The sequence below is a fragment of the Miscanthus floridulus genome, chromosome 11 (genome assembly GCF_019320115.1).
Source record: "Miscanthus floridulus cultivar M001 chromosome 11, ASM1932011v1, whole genome shotgun sequence".
NCBI lineage: Eukaryota > Viridiplantae > Streptophyta > Magnoliopsida > Poales > Poaceae > Miscanthus > Miscanthus floridulus.
In genome coordinates this window covers 91572948-91588786 of record NC_089590.1, presented here as the reverse complement: position 1 = coordinate 91588786, position 15839 = coordinate 91572948, and the positions used below count along the sequence as shown (strand labels likewise).

The window sequence follows — 15839 nt, the reverse complement described above, 5'->3', positions numbered from 1 at the left end:
GTTCTTAGTAATCAGGTACGCTGTTGACGTAGAAGAAGAGAAAATAATGTAAAAAGAAGAGATAACCTTAATTGTTTATACTAGATAACGGATGGGTGAAATACAGTGTTGCATAGTACACGTAGGCAGGGTGCTTTCTTATCCAGAAGCAGCGAAAACCCCGGCCCGCCCTTTGCCCAAAACCAGCGACTAGTCCTTGTCAGCCGGTGGCTGCCTCCCCTCCTTGGTTGCCGCTCGCAACTGGGGAAGGCCGCAACCCCCTCGGGCCCCGGCAGGCGGCAGCGGCTGCCCGGCCCCAATCACCATCACTGCACCACCAGCGTGGCAGCGACATTGCCTGCCGTCCTGGCGTGTCCTCTGCCGCCTACTTAACCCGCGAGGACACGCCGCATTCCGCAGGCGAGCTCAAGCTGGGATTGGCCCGTCGGCATAATAAGTGCACGCGACCGGGCAACATTTGCCGCCGCTGCTGCCAACAACAGGCGACGACAGCCAGCGTACCAATAAGGCGAGCTCCATCCGCGACCTGCGCGCCGGCGGCCGGTGCTGGATTCGGCTTCGACGTCGAGATGATGGGATTCCACCTGCTGGCGTTCGTGGCGGCGAGGGGGCTCATGCAGGTGTTCAACATCTCGGCGCCGCTCAACCTCCGGCTGCCGCTCGCGCGCCACCTTCCCGAGGCCTTCGCCGTCCTGTACGTCGTGCTCGCCTCGCACGCCGCGTGGCTCAACGACGCCCTGGCGCGCGGCGCCGCCTGGAGTCACAGCGGGAGCCGCGGCGGCGTCGACGAGTACGTCCGCTACGCCATGCTCAACATCTCCGACTGACTGACGCACCGACGCCATGGACGGACGACGGCCATGCGTGTCCGTGCGCGAGGGCGCTAGCTGTCGTCCGTCGTGGTCGCGATGGCAAGTGCATGCCGCCCGACGCGACGCCCGTTAGTTGCTAGCTTAGCGTAGGATCTATTCCTCTCCGATCCCCTTGTGAGACCTTGTCCATTGCTCGCTAGTTTTGGTTTCTTCTTGTTCGTAGCATGATTTTGGGTAGCATCGAAAAGATTTGGGAGATTGTTGTAACATGCAACCGTGGGTGGTAAATACAAGTGATGAATTTTGTTCGACTGAATTCTCTCATCTGGTCGAAATTCTCATGGCCTCCATGAGCAGCTCGGTAGCTAGCTAGCTCCTCGGGTCGAGAAAGGGCAACACATAATCCCCTCTGACAGGGACTAGAAAAAACGCAGGGAAACGACGATGCGCCAGTATGAATGTACCTAGGACAGGATACCACATGGACCGAAAATGCAACCCCTTGACGACAGCGAAGTTGGTGCATGTTGGATGTTTCTTCAACTTCCTCTCCAAACAACTGATGTAGCTTGTGATCGATCTGTACACGCAATATATGAACACTGATTAATTAATTGAACCTTGATTAGAATACAGTGTTGCTTAGATCTACACCCAACCTATATGTTTGTGAAGACAAAAATAGAATACATACATGTATTAGTTTTTATACTGCTGTTGGCCCCAGGTGTATATATAATCTGGTACAGCTTGTGAGATGCTGACTTATCCGTTCTGTTGAAAATTAAAAGATGTGCATGCGTGGCTCCCATCTAGAGTGCAAATTTACAAGTATGGGAGTTCTGCCTCGTCCTCGCTCGTGCTCCAGAACATTATGTGAAGCTGCACCCGGTCAAGAGTGTTAACGGAGTAGAAGAGTCTTGTAAGCCAACTACTCCGATTCATACCATACAGTTAACAGAGACGCACTGCACTTGTGTATAAGACCAACATCGAACGTACCTCCCCATTCCCCGTGTTCACCTCTCGGTCTGGTCTTTGTTAGACACTGATGCATCCTGCTCGAAGCCCTGCACACCCTTCTTGGAGCAGTTTCCAGCTTAGCCAAACAGCAAAAAGTTATATAGATTCTAGCAGTGATTAGACAAAAATCATATTCCTTTACTTGCATTGGAAGCTGGTAGCTGGGGGTTAAAAGCCCTTTCTCTATTCAGTCCTCTACTAGCACCGCTCTAGAACCACTTCATATCTGTAACATCAGAATCAGATAATTAAGGACCTAGAGGTAGCAATCAGGAGGTAGAGCTCGGTTAAAAGGGACCCTCATGCCCGGCCCACCGTGTAGAGCGATAGAGAGATGCAACGACCTACTCCTACATGCAAGTACTTGCAGTAGCGGGCTAGCGGCAGTGGTGCCCTGCCGTATAGACTCCACACAGACGACGGCGGCGGTTCACATACATGCTGCTCCTCGCCGTGTCGGCCGTAGCGGCCGGGTTCCTGAAGGCGTTCCGGCTCGCGGTCCTGCTGTGGCCGTTCAACCTCGCGCTGCCGCTGGCACGCGACCTGCCGCGGGCCTGCATCACGCTCCGTGGCATCGTGTCCTTCTACGCCGCCGGACTGCGGGGCTACGTCGCCGGCGCCCGGCGCGGCGTGCAGCTGCTGCAGGCGCGGAGCCTGCTGGGCCAGCAGCAGCAGCGACAGGACGGTGGAGCCTCCTCCTCCTCCTCGGCACGCGGCGTGGGCCGAGTGGCAAGGACGCGCGAGGATGCCGTCGCGCATGCCATGCTCGCCTTCGACGATATCTATTGATCCGCAAGGGTCTTGTGTTGCCCTTGATCCGTTAAGTTAGCAATTACTATTTCTCGATTCCTGAGGTTTTATCCTGCATAAGGAACAAAGTTTCGTTCGTCCATTTTTTTTATTTCCTCAGGATTTGTCTCCTTGTACCGTGTCCATTTTGGTTGTTTTAGTACTCTCTTCTTTTTCGTCTTTGTACATGCATTTGAACCTTCTATTTATTTTTGTGCGAAATTTATAGTCTGCTGTGGAACGACAACCCTCTGGTGACATTGTACCCAAAAAAAATAACAGGTGGTCAGAGTTTTGCGTCCATGACTTATATTTAGGGATGAAAACGGTATGGATATTTTCCGACCGTATTCGAAACCGAATCCGTTTAGAGGGTTGAGATCTGTCCGTATCCAAGTCCGGATATTCAACATCCGATACCGTATCCGTATTCGAATATTCAAATCGTATATTTATGATGTCGATATCCAATCATATCCTATCCGACATAGTTGACACTATCCGTATTCGAATCTGAATCCGGATAGAAATATGAAAACAAATATAATATCGGTGATATCCGTCCGTATCCTATCCGTTTTCATCCTTGCTTATATTGTTGGGCTCATCGCCAAGCGCGCTCTAGCATGCAGACCGACGGGGTCATCTTCACCAGAATCAAGCAACACCGATTTTCTTGAGTTTTTTTTAAAAATCAAAATTATCTAATTTCATCTAAATATATATCTTAAATGAATACTCCTTACATGGTGGATTTAGTAAACCTAATTTAATGATGTTTAAATGTAGTTGCAGTTTTTTTACAAATTTGCTTTTGCAGCCGAGAAACAAGATCCAAAGCAATGATCCTAAGAATTATGAAGATATATTGTCAAAAGTATTTAGCACCGCACTCCAGTTTACGTCAGGGTATGAGCGTCGACTATTTTTGGGGGAAAAAAATGAGAAAAAACACTTCATCTTTGATTTTGAAGAAACACGTGGCTCATTACTAATGAGATCCTCTCTTTGCTCTATCTCTAAGGGCATATTTTGATCCATTAGCTGCTAATAGTTAGCAATGTAATAGATCACAGCTAATATTAACTGTTATTAGCTAGTTTGGTCCAACTAATGGAATAGTTGTTAGTTGGGTACTTCAGCTAAAAATTAGCTAAACCATATATTAGCTAGACCTGTTTGGATCCAATGAGATAATTATTAGTAGCTCACTATTATCTATTTGATCCAAACAACACCTAAGTCCTCGTATGACATTTAAGTCCCGTTTGAATCCATTAGCTGCTAATTAGGAGTATTAGCTAGCTAATAGCTCACAGCTATATCGCTGTTATTAGCTAGTTTGGTCTAACTAGTGAAATAACTGTTAGTTGAGCATTTAATTAACAATTAGCCAAACATGTTTGGATTTAATGAGCTAATTATTAGCAGCTAACTATTATTTCTCCAAATAGGTTCTTATTCTAGTTGGATCACTTTTTTTCAAAAACATAATACTCACACATGTTTCACATGGAAAGCATAATCTAATAAAAATTGGGCGAGCTTCTAATAAAACTTGTAAAAAAATGACTTAGAAGAAATAAATGACATGTTATGGGATGGATGGAATTAATTATTGAGATCCGAGTAGTAGATTTCCTTATTCGAAGTTATCTTTTTCAATTTCTTTCTGGTCCTCTGAACGAAATCTCGAGTTTGAATTATGAATCGTCCATCCTCGAGCAAGATTCCTAGTAGCGTCCGCGAAAGCATATCTAAAACTTTGAAACTTCGTTCAGGTATGCACAGTTGTTCCGGCGATTTGTGGACCGGAAACCATCACCGTCCACCACCTTGGATCCTGGCCGGAAGACTACTGTGTGCCACGTCGGACCGGCATGCTACACACGGGACGGGCCAGGTCAGGTTTGTCCAATGACGTGTCATAAGTACCCCCTCCGGTCCTTGTCGCCCAAACCACTACTCGTAGAAGACACAAGATTCGTTAATCAGCGCGGTAGGGACCACGGGTGCTTGCCGCTCGCAACTGGGGGAGGCCGCAAGGCAACGCAAATCACACCAGCGGCCAGAGCGACGTCGTCGGCACGTAGCCGTCTCGTCGTGGGAAGCTAGCGCTAGCCCACGAGGCTCTGGAACAGTGAGAGTTGCGTGCGAACGGTATTTTTTATTTTTTAGCTCTTTTTTCAAAAAAAATTCTCAAATATATCTTTGGAGGAAATATTTTAAAATCTGAACCCTTAATTCGGCGCCATCGTTACTGGCGCCGAGCTTACACTGCTCGGTGCCAGCGTCCCTGGCGCCGAGCTCTTGGGCTCGAAGCCAACGTGACGGTGACATGGCAGAAAGCTCGGCACCAATAACCCTGACGCCGAGCCTGTCTTACGTATGAGCCCTAATCCTTTATCTCTTCCTTTCCCTCTCTCTCTCTCTCTCGCTTTTCCCTCGCCCAAGCAGAGAACCGCCGCCATTGGCCGCGCCCACTCCCGCACCGCGCGCCCTGCGCCCGGCCTCCCGCGCCGGGCCGTCCCCTGCGCCCGCCCCGCGCCGTGCCACCACCGCGGCCTCGCCTCGCTCGACGTGCCACCCGCCCCCGCGGCCGCCTTGGCCGCGCCCCGCCACGCCGGTGCCATTACCGTGACCGTGCCGCCCGGCACTGTCGGCCTCAGCCGCACCCGCCGTCCCGCTCGCGCCCGCCGAGCCGCCCTAGCCGCGTGGAGCGCCGGGCATCCCGCGCCCGCCGCGCGCCACTGCCATCGTCGGACGCGCCTCCGCCAGCCCTGGCACCTGCAGCACCCGGCCGTGCCACCGCCGGACCAGCTCGTCGTCCTGACCCACGCCCGGCGTCCGCTGTGACTCCGTCGACATCCGCGACTTCGTCGTCGGATAGGTAAAAATTATAAATTTACAATGTGCGTACTTAGTTAGCTTTGATTATAGTGTAGTAGTTTTGACATTTGTTATTTACTAGTTAATGTGATGACTCAGGTAGTGATCTAGTGGAATATATATGTAGATAGATAGAAACATAGATACATAGGTACATAGATATAGTTAGATAGCTACTTAGATAGGTAGTTACATATTTAGTTAACTAAATATGACCTAGCTATTTAGTTAGTACACTATATCTATGTATGTAGTTATTATCTTATTTACTTATTTTTGTAGTTAGAAAGTACTTATTATGTACTATCTATCGTCTAATTTGGACTAAAGAACATGTGTTTTGTTATGTGTTTAAACTAGATGGACAATCTAGTGACCATATATCATGGAGACACCATTGAATATGATCGCTATAGATATGTTGAGTTTGTTGACATGCAAAGCGTGCCTGTGCTATTCAATGATAGGCCTTCATTTAGTGAGATGGTTGCAAGGGCTCGGGAGGAGCTGCATTGCCTTAGAGTTGATGGCATTACAGTTGAGGGTGTACTGCACCTAGGTTCTCCTTCCAACATCCTCAGGCGAATGATCCCAATTGGGTGTGTGGATCAGTGGGAGAACTATGTGAGATCGGCTATAAAGAGCCAGCTGCAATGTTTGGACGTGCTTGTGCATCGGATGTTAGTTGATCCCATCCCTCATGGGCTTTCCCCACCAATGGGTCATCATGCACACATCGACCCTCCCATCTCAGAACCTAATATGGATATGGAGGTTGCACCTACGGTTCCCGATGCTCAATCTGCCCCCAATGCGGTAGTTGGAGATGCTTGTCAGGCTCATATTGTTGTTGTAGATTCTCCTCATGAGATCTCTTTGACACAGAATCATCCGAGTAAGTGTCTTAACCGCATGGTTATTGGGAGCTTACCCCCTTTCTTACATCCATTTATTTCATTCTTTCCTTATTTCCCTACTTATGTTGTAGGAGACATTCCTGAGAATGTGGATGTGCACCCTGTTGCTGCGTAAGTGCACTTTGGAGATGGATTCCGTGGCTCCAATAGTGTTGAAATTATACATGATTCAGAGCCATATGAGATGGCAAGGGCTCTTGATTCTGATGATGATCGCCCTGGTGGAGAGCTGACAGAGAGTAATGTTGAGATGCTGAGGCGTATCTTTCCCGGCCGTCGTGATCCAAGAGTTCATGAATTCAGCAATCTTGCTCATTCCAATTACGCGTGTGCAGAAGAACGTGATGATGAGCTTCTAGAAGCTCCTGAGGCCAGCCCTAACATGGTAATTGAGAATGGGAGGGTGTTCAATGACCTCCCTACATTGAAGAGGTGGTTGCAGGCATTTGTAGTGATACAAAAGAGACCTTACAAGGTCTTGTATTTATATGCGGAGCGCTATTACATAGTTGTGTGTGACAAGGATTGCTGCCCATGGAGGGTTTGTATAAGGAAGTAAAAGGTCACCGGAAAGTGAAAGATCACAAAAGTTATCGGGCCACACAATTGTGATGGCCATGAGCTGACACTGAGGCATCCGTAGTTGACATCTACCCTAATTGCCAAGCGATTGATGGGAATATTGTAAGGAGAACCCAACCTGAAGGTGAGGACAATTATCAAGACCGTTGAGGCGTTGTATGGAGGTTATATGATAACTTATGGTAAAGCTTGGAGTGCTAAGCAGCGAGCGTGGAAGAAGATATATGGGGACTGTGAGGATGGGTACGAGCAGCTGCCAGTAATTTTCAATGCAATCAAAGTGGTGAATCCAGACATGCATTATGAGTACATCCCAAAATCAAATGCATAGAAGGATGGGAGGCAGATATTCTTCCATGCTTTCTGGTGCTTCCCTTGGTGTGTCGAGGCCTTTAGGCACTGTCGTCCCATCTTCTCCATTGATGGTACGTTCTTGATTGGCAAATATCAGGGCACACTTCTTATAGCCATATCCTGTGACGCAAACAACAAGTTGGTTCCTTTAACAATTGCTTTGGTTGAGAAGGAGAACAATAACAGTTGGGGATGGTTCTTAAGGCTAGTCTGAATACACGTGGTTGAGCCTGGCAGGGAGGTTGGCATCATATCTAATGGGCACTAGGGCACACTTAATGCTGTGTGAGAGTAGATACAGGGGTATGCACCTTTGCACCATCGTTGGTGTACTCGGCACCTTGCCGAGAATCTACTCTAGAAGGATGGTGTGAAGGGTAACTTTGATCTATTTTAGGAGGCTGCTCGATAGCTTGAGGACAAGTACTTTCAGAAAAAGTTGGAGCAGGTCAGAACCGCATCAAATGCAGAAGGTGGACAATGGCTCATAGGTTTGATGAGGGATTTGGAGAAATGGACGAGAGCTCACGACACCGGTGGATGGAGGTATGAGTTTCAGTACGGCAACATAGCGGAGTCATTCAATAAGTTGCTATTGGGGATACATGGTATGCTCGTGAATGCAATCGTTCAATTCATCTTCTATAAGCTTGTTGCCTGATTCAACGATAGACACACCCATGCATTGAAGTTGCGGAGTGATGGAGAGATATGGGCTCCAAAACTAAAGGCACACCTAGAGAAGGCAAATAAAAGGGCTAGCACACATGAGGTTACATGCTTTGATCACGCCACAGAGACTTATCAGGTCGAGCATAGGGGCGGAACAATGTCCGACGGCGAGGTCCGAGAGTCGAGGATGCATGTGGTTGTCCTCCAAGATTTCAAATGCACTTGTGGTAAACCAAGGCAGTATCACTTTCTATGTTCCCATTTGGTGGCAGCAGCTAGGCATCGCAACTATAATATCGAGAGCAGGATACCTCACGAGTGTAGTGTGGACACGCTTGTGCACACATGGACCCCCGCTTCATGCCTTTCTAGGACCCTAGAGAGTGGCCTCCATATGATGGGCTGAAGTACATTACGGATCAAGCCTACCATTGGAACAAGCGTGGAACAAGGAAGAGGATGAGGCACAGGATGGTTATGGATCAGATACCTGAAAGAACGAGGCGTGGGAGAGGAATCCCATTTGTTATTGACCCCGAGCAGTACGAGTGCGGCAAGTGTGGTAGACTTGGCCACAATTCATGAAGTTGCCATTGACAGATTAGTGAGGTGCGACTATTGGTTGATTTTATTATTTTATATTTGTCATATTCATTTAATTAATTATGCATGTCTCAATTTATGCATGTAATTGTGTCAATTACTTGTACATTTCTAAGTTCATGTTTCATTGTATATTGAATTTCTAATTCATTGACTTTTTTTGTAGGATGGCGCAATTTCACCTGATCGACACCAACGTACGAGGCAACCTACCGAGGACGTCTTATAGCGCAGGGGCAGGTAATAATCTATTCGTTTTGTTCAAATTTTGGTGAGCGTACATGTTTTCGTGAAGTAACAAGAGACTATGTTTTATTCCATGTAGGACCTTCTGCTCCTTTGTCCTAGAACCCACAATGGGTTCTTAGATATGCGGTACGACGACAGGTACACTCCTTTCCTGCAAAGAGCTGGCCTGGATGTCATCTCTTTTCAGGTTCGTCGTGGGTTGCCCAAGTTTAACTCAACGACCATAACTGTGTTGGTTGATAGGTATTATATTCAATCATTGCCTCCAATCATGGTCATTTATTCATGCGCTTGCATTTTTGACATGTAATCTTACTTTGTCTAAAATATAGGTGGTGGCCGGAGACTCATAGCTTCCACCTACCTTTTGGGGAGATGACAGTCATGCTCTAGGACTGTCAGAAGATGTTAGGCCTAAGGATTCATGGCAACCCAGTCACTGGGCAGTGTAGGTCAGAAGGCTAGTGAGCACGAGTGGAGGCCTTTCTTGGGCATGAGCTTGGTGAGCAAGGGGCTCACACTTCTAGAGTTCTCATCTCCTGGCTTCGGCAAGAGTTCGCATAGTGCTCCGAGGAAGCAGATGAGGAGACAGTTGGATACTATTGCAAGGCATGGATCCTACACCTGTTTGTCTGTGTTCTCTTCCCTGACGCCATGGGTGACACCACGTCCTAGATGTAGGTCCACTACCTCAGTGACTTGGACTAGGTGGGTCACTACAGCTGGGGCTCTGCAGTCTTGTGTTTTCTATACCGGTAGCTATGCAAGGGGTGTCGTCGGACTTCGTCCATAGCATCACTTGGTGGATGCATGTACCTACTCCAGCTATGGATGTGGGCTCATCTTCTAGTTGGTCGTCCGGTGGTTCTAGCTCATCGTGAGTGGTTCCAAGGTCAGTCTCCACATCGGCAGCCGACGTGGGTGTACCTTTGGGACCAGGTGAGGGTTTTAGACGCAAGGTTAGAGCGGGCGTACATTGAGTTCACGAACGAGCTCGACACGCTCACGGCATCTAATGTAAGTAAATTTTATTTCCCATGCTGGCTTGAAATGTATTAGTATACCATCTAACATATTGACATGTTGCAAGTGGAGTGAGAGCCGTACGATGGAGAGGGGGCACTTCCTTTTTAGTTGAGCAACATTTGTGGGTTCGACGATGACTTCTATAGGATGAGCAACATTTGTGGGTTCGACATTTGTGGGTTCGACGGTGCTAACAGTGGGGTATAAGGTAGAATCACATAGGCCGTGATAACGGGCCATGGAACGGTTTTCGTTAGCCGATAGATCTATTCAGGACCCGACATGCCTTAACCGTACACTATGCATGATCAAGATTGACATAAAACAGCCGATAAAAACATAACTCATCATTTAAGGTGCAGATTAGATTAGTTTAGATTAATAAATGATGGATTAAATAGGATGTAAAGCTGATCTAGATCAATCCCAATCGGGTAAAGTGATATTGCTGTAATTAAATACATAATGGAAGCAATAAGCAATATCAGTAACTTAATGAATCTATTCGAAGGACACCACCCTTAGATAGAGCCGATAACTTGACCTTAATCTAGTTCGAGCAGTGAAGGAAGACCGGATCGATGCAGCCATACTTGAACTAGACAAGAGTCGATAACTAGCTTATACTAGAGTCACAGTGGAGGTTGACTGGATCGATATAGCTGTACGAACAGAAGTATAAGCCATGACGGTACTTATAGATAAGCTAGAGGTCGACCGGACCGATGCAGCCCTGCTCGCTGAAGAACTCGCTGAGATCTACTCTCCTCCTACTCCTAAGGGGTGGCCGAAACTAAAAAAGTAAGTAAGTTGTATTTGATTGATTGTGTCCTTTATAATAACCGGAGTCCAATATTTATATCCGGAGCCTACGTATAAATCCTACTTAAGCACGACTCATTATAATTTTTGGCATAAGAGAAAACATTCCTAATTTAAGATAACTTGGACCCTAATCTTTTCCTTTTTGTAGAGTCCAACATGTTTTTCCTGGCACCGATTGCAGCTATTATAGTTATTTGCAGGCGATATCTGAAGAGAGCCGATTCCAGTGCTGTATTCGAATCAGCTGATACCAATCTTTATGCCATCGATTCCTTAGCGACATGATCTTGGGAGCTTTCGAGTTCCTACAATCATTCTTCCAAATTATGGTGTAAACACATGCCCCCCAATTTTGGGATAAAAGTAATTTTATTCCAAAATTATCACGTCTGTACCCCCGATAGGTCTTGTAGTCATGGGTAGAGAATCTTGATCTAGGGTCTACTGTTTGTCACCGTCTATGTCAGCTTATGAGTCCATGCTTCAAAACTTTTACGAGAGCATAATTGCTTCATGGGTGCTTGGATCCATCTTTCTAGGCTGACTATAAAATGTCTATCCGACTCTAGCGAGAGCAATTCAACAATTTAGCTATGTTTCTCTTCTATCTGCTTCCTCGAGTGTGTCTGACTCCGTCGGACCCTCCATGGTCTATCTTTGCTTGTCGAGCAAGAGGATCAGCTACTACGGTTAGAAGAATTCTTATGATATCACCTGAGTTTTCTTTCCATGCTCACAGAGCTGTTCTAGTGTTTGCAAGGGCTAAAATGTGTGGACACCTTCCCCTTGTTCGCTCCATCAAATGCCCATCGGGAAAGCCACATGCTTCTTTTCCACAATTTCCCAGTCACCGAGAAATCAGCTGGGCATCTGCTAAGCGGGCGACCTTTCTCCTTCTCCTGACATAATTTTTTCAACGGGCCGATGTGACTTGCCTCATGATGACCTTCGGCCTTGTGGGGATCGCTCTGCATGGCATTCGTCATGGTGCTGTCATGGCATTGGCGGCTACGCAAGTCTGTTCTAGCCACAAGCTTCGGCTTCTTCCCCACTGTTTTCTACCCGTGGCACACCCTGGGGATCATGAGCGCCTGGTCAAGGATTTCTCTGGCGCTGCCAACTCTGTTGCCCTCACTTCTCAGGCCGATGATATAGTAACCAAAGTGTTTTCTGGCCTGTAGTTTGTAATAGGTAATATTAGCAAACAATCTCTTCCTCTTGAGTGATTTTCTTTTGCTTCGTACTTTGTATTCCATGAATCAATATGTCCATGTTTGCTTTGCTCCTATATGCAATACACATCGTACCGGCTTCTACCCTTTTGGGTTTATTTTTATACTAGAGATGATACCCTTCTGGTATCAGCTATTAGAGCCGACGACCAAACAAATTAGTTGTCAAGTATTAATCCAAATGCTAGGGTATTATTTCTTTAGATATTTTCCATTGATTGCTCTGCCAAATTTTTTCTCTCCTCTTAGTGTTTCCAAAATATAAGCATTACCAGGCGCACAACGTTTGATCTAATAAGGTCCTTCCCAATTAGGTGACTATTTGCCGAACTTGTTGTCCTTTGACCTGATCGACAATTTCACTTTCCAGACCAAGTCTCCTTCAGAAAATTTCTTACTCTTGACCTTTTTGTTGTAATATTTTGCAACCCTTAGTTTATTGACTTTGATATTTTCAAGAGCACGCAACTGAAAGCAACTCAAGTCCTCTAAGTCATCTATCATAAGATTCTTGTAGACTTCGGTTGACAAATTATTTTGCAACGTAACACACCTCGATCCAGTTCGAACTTTCTAAGGAAGGACTGCATAATGGCCATACATAAGTTCATAAGGTGACATTTTAATCGATCCATGACAGGCCATCTTATATGCCCATAATTCCTCATTAAGTGTCGAGTGCCACTTCCTTGGCTGCTCCTCAATCTTTTTCTTAATCAGCTTAATCATAATCTGATTGGACGCCTCTGCCTGACCATTAGCTTGAGCATAGTAAGGAGAAGAATTTAGCAGCTTAATTCGCATACTGGCAGCAAAATCTTCGAACTCCTCTAACGTGAAAATTGTCCCTTGATCAGTAGTGATAGTTTGAGGAATCCCAAAACGATACACAATATGCATTTTGACAAAATCAACCATGTTTTTTGAGGTTACCATCTTCAAAGGAATTGCGTCAACCCACTTAGTGAAGTAATTCGTTGCTACCAATATGAACTTATGTCCTTTACTTGAGGGCGGAAAAATTTGGCCAATTAAATCAATTCCCCAACCTCGAAACGGCCATGGTTTGATTATTGGATTCATAGCCGATGTAGACAATTTCTTGATATTACCAAAATGTTGATAGTCCTGGCACTCCTTATAATATTCAAAACATTGTTGGCCAAAAATATCCAGTCCTATAAATAATCCATTTTATCTTATAAGCCGATTGATGAGCCCCACATATCCCTTCATGCACTTTGCCCATCAACACCTTAGCTTCCTTTTGATTTAAGCATTTGAGTAGCACCCCATCGACTATTTTGTAATATAGCTGATCATCCAGTAACACATACTTAGTCGATTTATATCTTAGCTTTCTGGCAACTTTCTATGATGGATTTCTAAGGTAATCGGCTATTTCAACTCTCCAATCATCATTCGAGGTTTCACAACTCAAGACTTCTTGGAACACTCAATAACCTGATGCACTTTGAGCTAAATGATTAGCCTCTTGATTCTGTGCTCTTGGAATATGTCGAAAAGAGACATGAAGAAAATCCTTGTGCAATTTTCTGCACTCATCATAGTATTCTCTCAAAGTATCTTCTTTGCACTCATATAGGCCGATCAACTGATTAATAATTAACTTTGAATCTCCAAATATTTCAATTGCTTCGGCCTTTACTTCAAGAAGAAGCTAAAGTCCTTTAAGAATAGCCTCATATTCCGCTTGGTTGTTGCTAATCATTGGTTCAGTTGGAAGAGCAAACTCAAAACTTGCCTCCCGAGACAAAATAATAACAATACCAATGCCACCACCTTGCTTGCTTGATGACCCATCAAAGAATCACGTCCAAGGTACCGGCTCAACATAATCAATGCTTGTCTTATGATGCTGGGTGACAAAATTGGCCATTACTTGTCATTTGACTGCTTTAGCCGATTCGTACTTCAAGTCAAATTCTGATAACGCGAGAATCCACTTTCCCACTCTCCCATTCAGTATTGGCATTGATAACATATGCTTAATCACATCAGCTATTAGGTTCATAAACCCAGGGTCCCTCATGGACTGGCTTCCTAACAAAGGCTCAAAATACCTAAACGATAGACCAGAAAGACGATCTAAATCTTCGACCGGAAGGCCTAGCCGAGGAGGAACGACGCCTGCTTCCGAATCTAGCCTGCCTTTCCGACCGGAAGGCCTCACTAAGGAGGAACAGTGCTCGCTTCTGACTTTGGCCCAACTCTGGATGGCCACTCCAACCAGAAGGCCTAGCCAAACACCGCTTTCGACTCTGACCCACGCCGCCGACCGAGGATGCACCGAACCCCCGCTTACAGCTCTTCTCTGACTGGCACAATCAGAGCCGACTAGGACCAACCGACCGGGGATGCCCACTCGGTGAGGACCAGGGAAGGGCGAAGAAAGTAAGGCATGGCACATAAGTCAACCGCAATACCAAGGACCATACCCTATACACCTATAGGACAGTACCCTATAACCTTCCTGACATGTCAGAACCCAAGCAATGTTGTGGGCGCCAACATTTTCCCTACATTGTTGTGGGCGCCGTCGACTCCCATACCAGGCAAACAAGGTAAGGCTCCCCCACATGCCTCTAGACATCAACAGTGTTGCGGGCGCTAGCATTTACCATACCAGGCGAACATGGTAAAACCCCCAACATGCCTCTAGGTATCAACAGTATGGCAGGCACCAACGTCTACCATACCCAAAGAAGACGACGTAACCTTCCACATGCATCTGACATTAACAGTGTTGTGGGCATCTACAATCATCTTGTACCCAACGACGTGGGCAACAAGACTTAGCATACGTACACTCTCCCTCTCTCACTTGTAAGGCCATCCCCTTTATCTATAAAAGAGGATGCGCTCTCTCCAAAAAAGGGGGATCGGATCAGTTCACTTATACCAATTCAACACACAATAATAGAACCACCAGGTTCGAACCTCGAGCACATGCTCGAACACTTAGAACATAGCGGAGCTCCCGTCACTCTCGGCCCTTCAGACCAGATTCCGACCGGACCTCTTGTACCCCCCATTTTTCTCCCTTCCATTTGTAACCCCACAGTAAACTTCGAGCACCTAGGCTCAGGAATAAAGTCACCGACCGACTCAAACTAGATGTAGGGCACGTTGCCTGAACCAGTATAAACCCTATGTCATTGAGTGCTAGGCCACCTCCGATCACAATATACAACAAAACTACAAATATTTACGTGTTGGTCACTTTCCACACCGACATCAGCCTTGGAAACAACCGTACATTCGGCCGATAATAAGTAGTGTCGTAACTTAGTGCAAGAGAAATATAAGCACAAACATAACTTTTCGGTGGGAGAAAATATTGTCTCTGGATCCAGGAGTCTTCTACTAAAATAGAAAACAACTCGCTCTTTTCCTTCAAACTCTTGCATCAAGGCAGATCCAATTGTTTTGTCATCAGCCGATATGTACAACTTAAAAGGCTTACCTTGCTGAGGAGGGACCGGCATAGGTGGACATTTCATATATTCTTTTATCTCTTCAAATGTCTTGTTGTATATCACCCCACTTAAATTCTTGATCATTTTTCAACTTCGACAAGGGAGAAAACGACAGAACTCTTTCCGACAAATTTGAAATAAATCTTCTGATAAAATTAATCTTACCAAGCAAAGATTGTAACTCTGTTTTAGTAGTCGGGGGAACTGTCTCATCAATTGCTTTCATGCTTTTTTGACCAACTTTGATCCCTCTCTCGTGGACCATGAAACCCAAGAATTGTCTAGCTGATACTTCAAAAGCACACTTATTAGGATTCATCTTTAGACCATGTTTTCTCGTGCATTCCAGAGTCTCCCGCAAATCAG

At 46.0% G+C, this 15839-nt stretch overlaps 2 protein-coding genes across 2 annotated transcripts; both read left to right on the top strand.

Annotated features, from left to right (window-relative positions):
- Nucleotides 1-387: 387 nt before the first annotated feature.
- LOC136494143 (uncharacterized) lies at nt 388-1123 on the top strand. The gene has a single exon (XM_066490298.1). The coding sequence runs from the start codon at nt 570-572 to the stop codon at nt 825-827; it is 258 nt and encodes an 85-aa protein (XP_066346395.1). The 5' UTR covers nt 388-569; the 3' UTR covers nt 828-1123.
- Nucleotides 1124-2183: 1060 nt separating this feature from the next.
- Nucleotides 2184-2760, top strand: LOC136491289 (uncharacterized). Its single transcript, XM_066487552.1, has one exon. It carries the CDS (start codon nt 2274-2276, stop codon nt 2622-2624), a length of 351 nt encoding a protein of 116 aa, XP_066343649.1. The 5' UTR covers nt 2184-2273; the 3' UTR covers nt 2625-2760.
- The last annotated feature ends 13079 nt before the right edge of the window (nt 2761-15839 follow it).

Bases quoted from the DNA above. Each gene is read 5' to 3' on its own strand.
- LOC136494143 (XM_066490298.1), top strand. From the start codon at position 570: ATGATGGGATTCCACCTGCTGGCGTTCGTGGCGGCGAGGGGGCTCATG.
- LOC136491289 (XM_066487552.1), top strand. From the start codon at position 2,274: ATGCTGCTCCTCGCCGTGTCGGCCGTAGCGGCCGGGTTCCTGAAGGCG.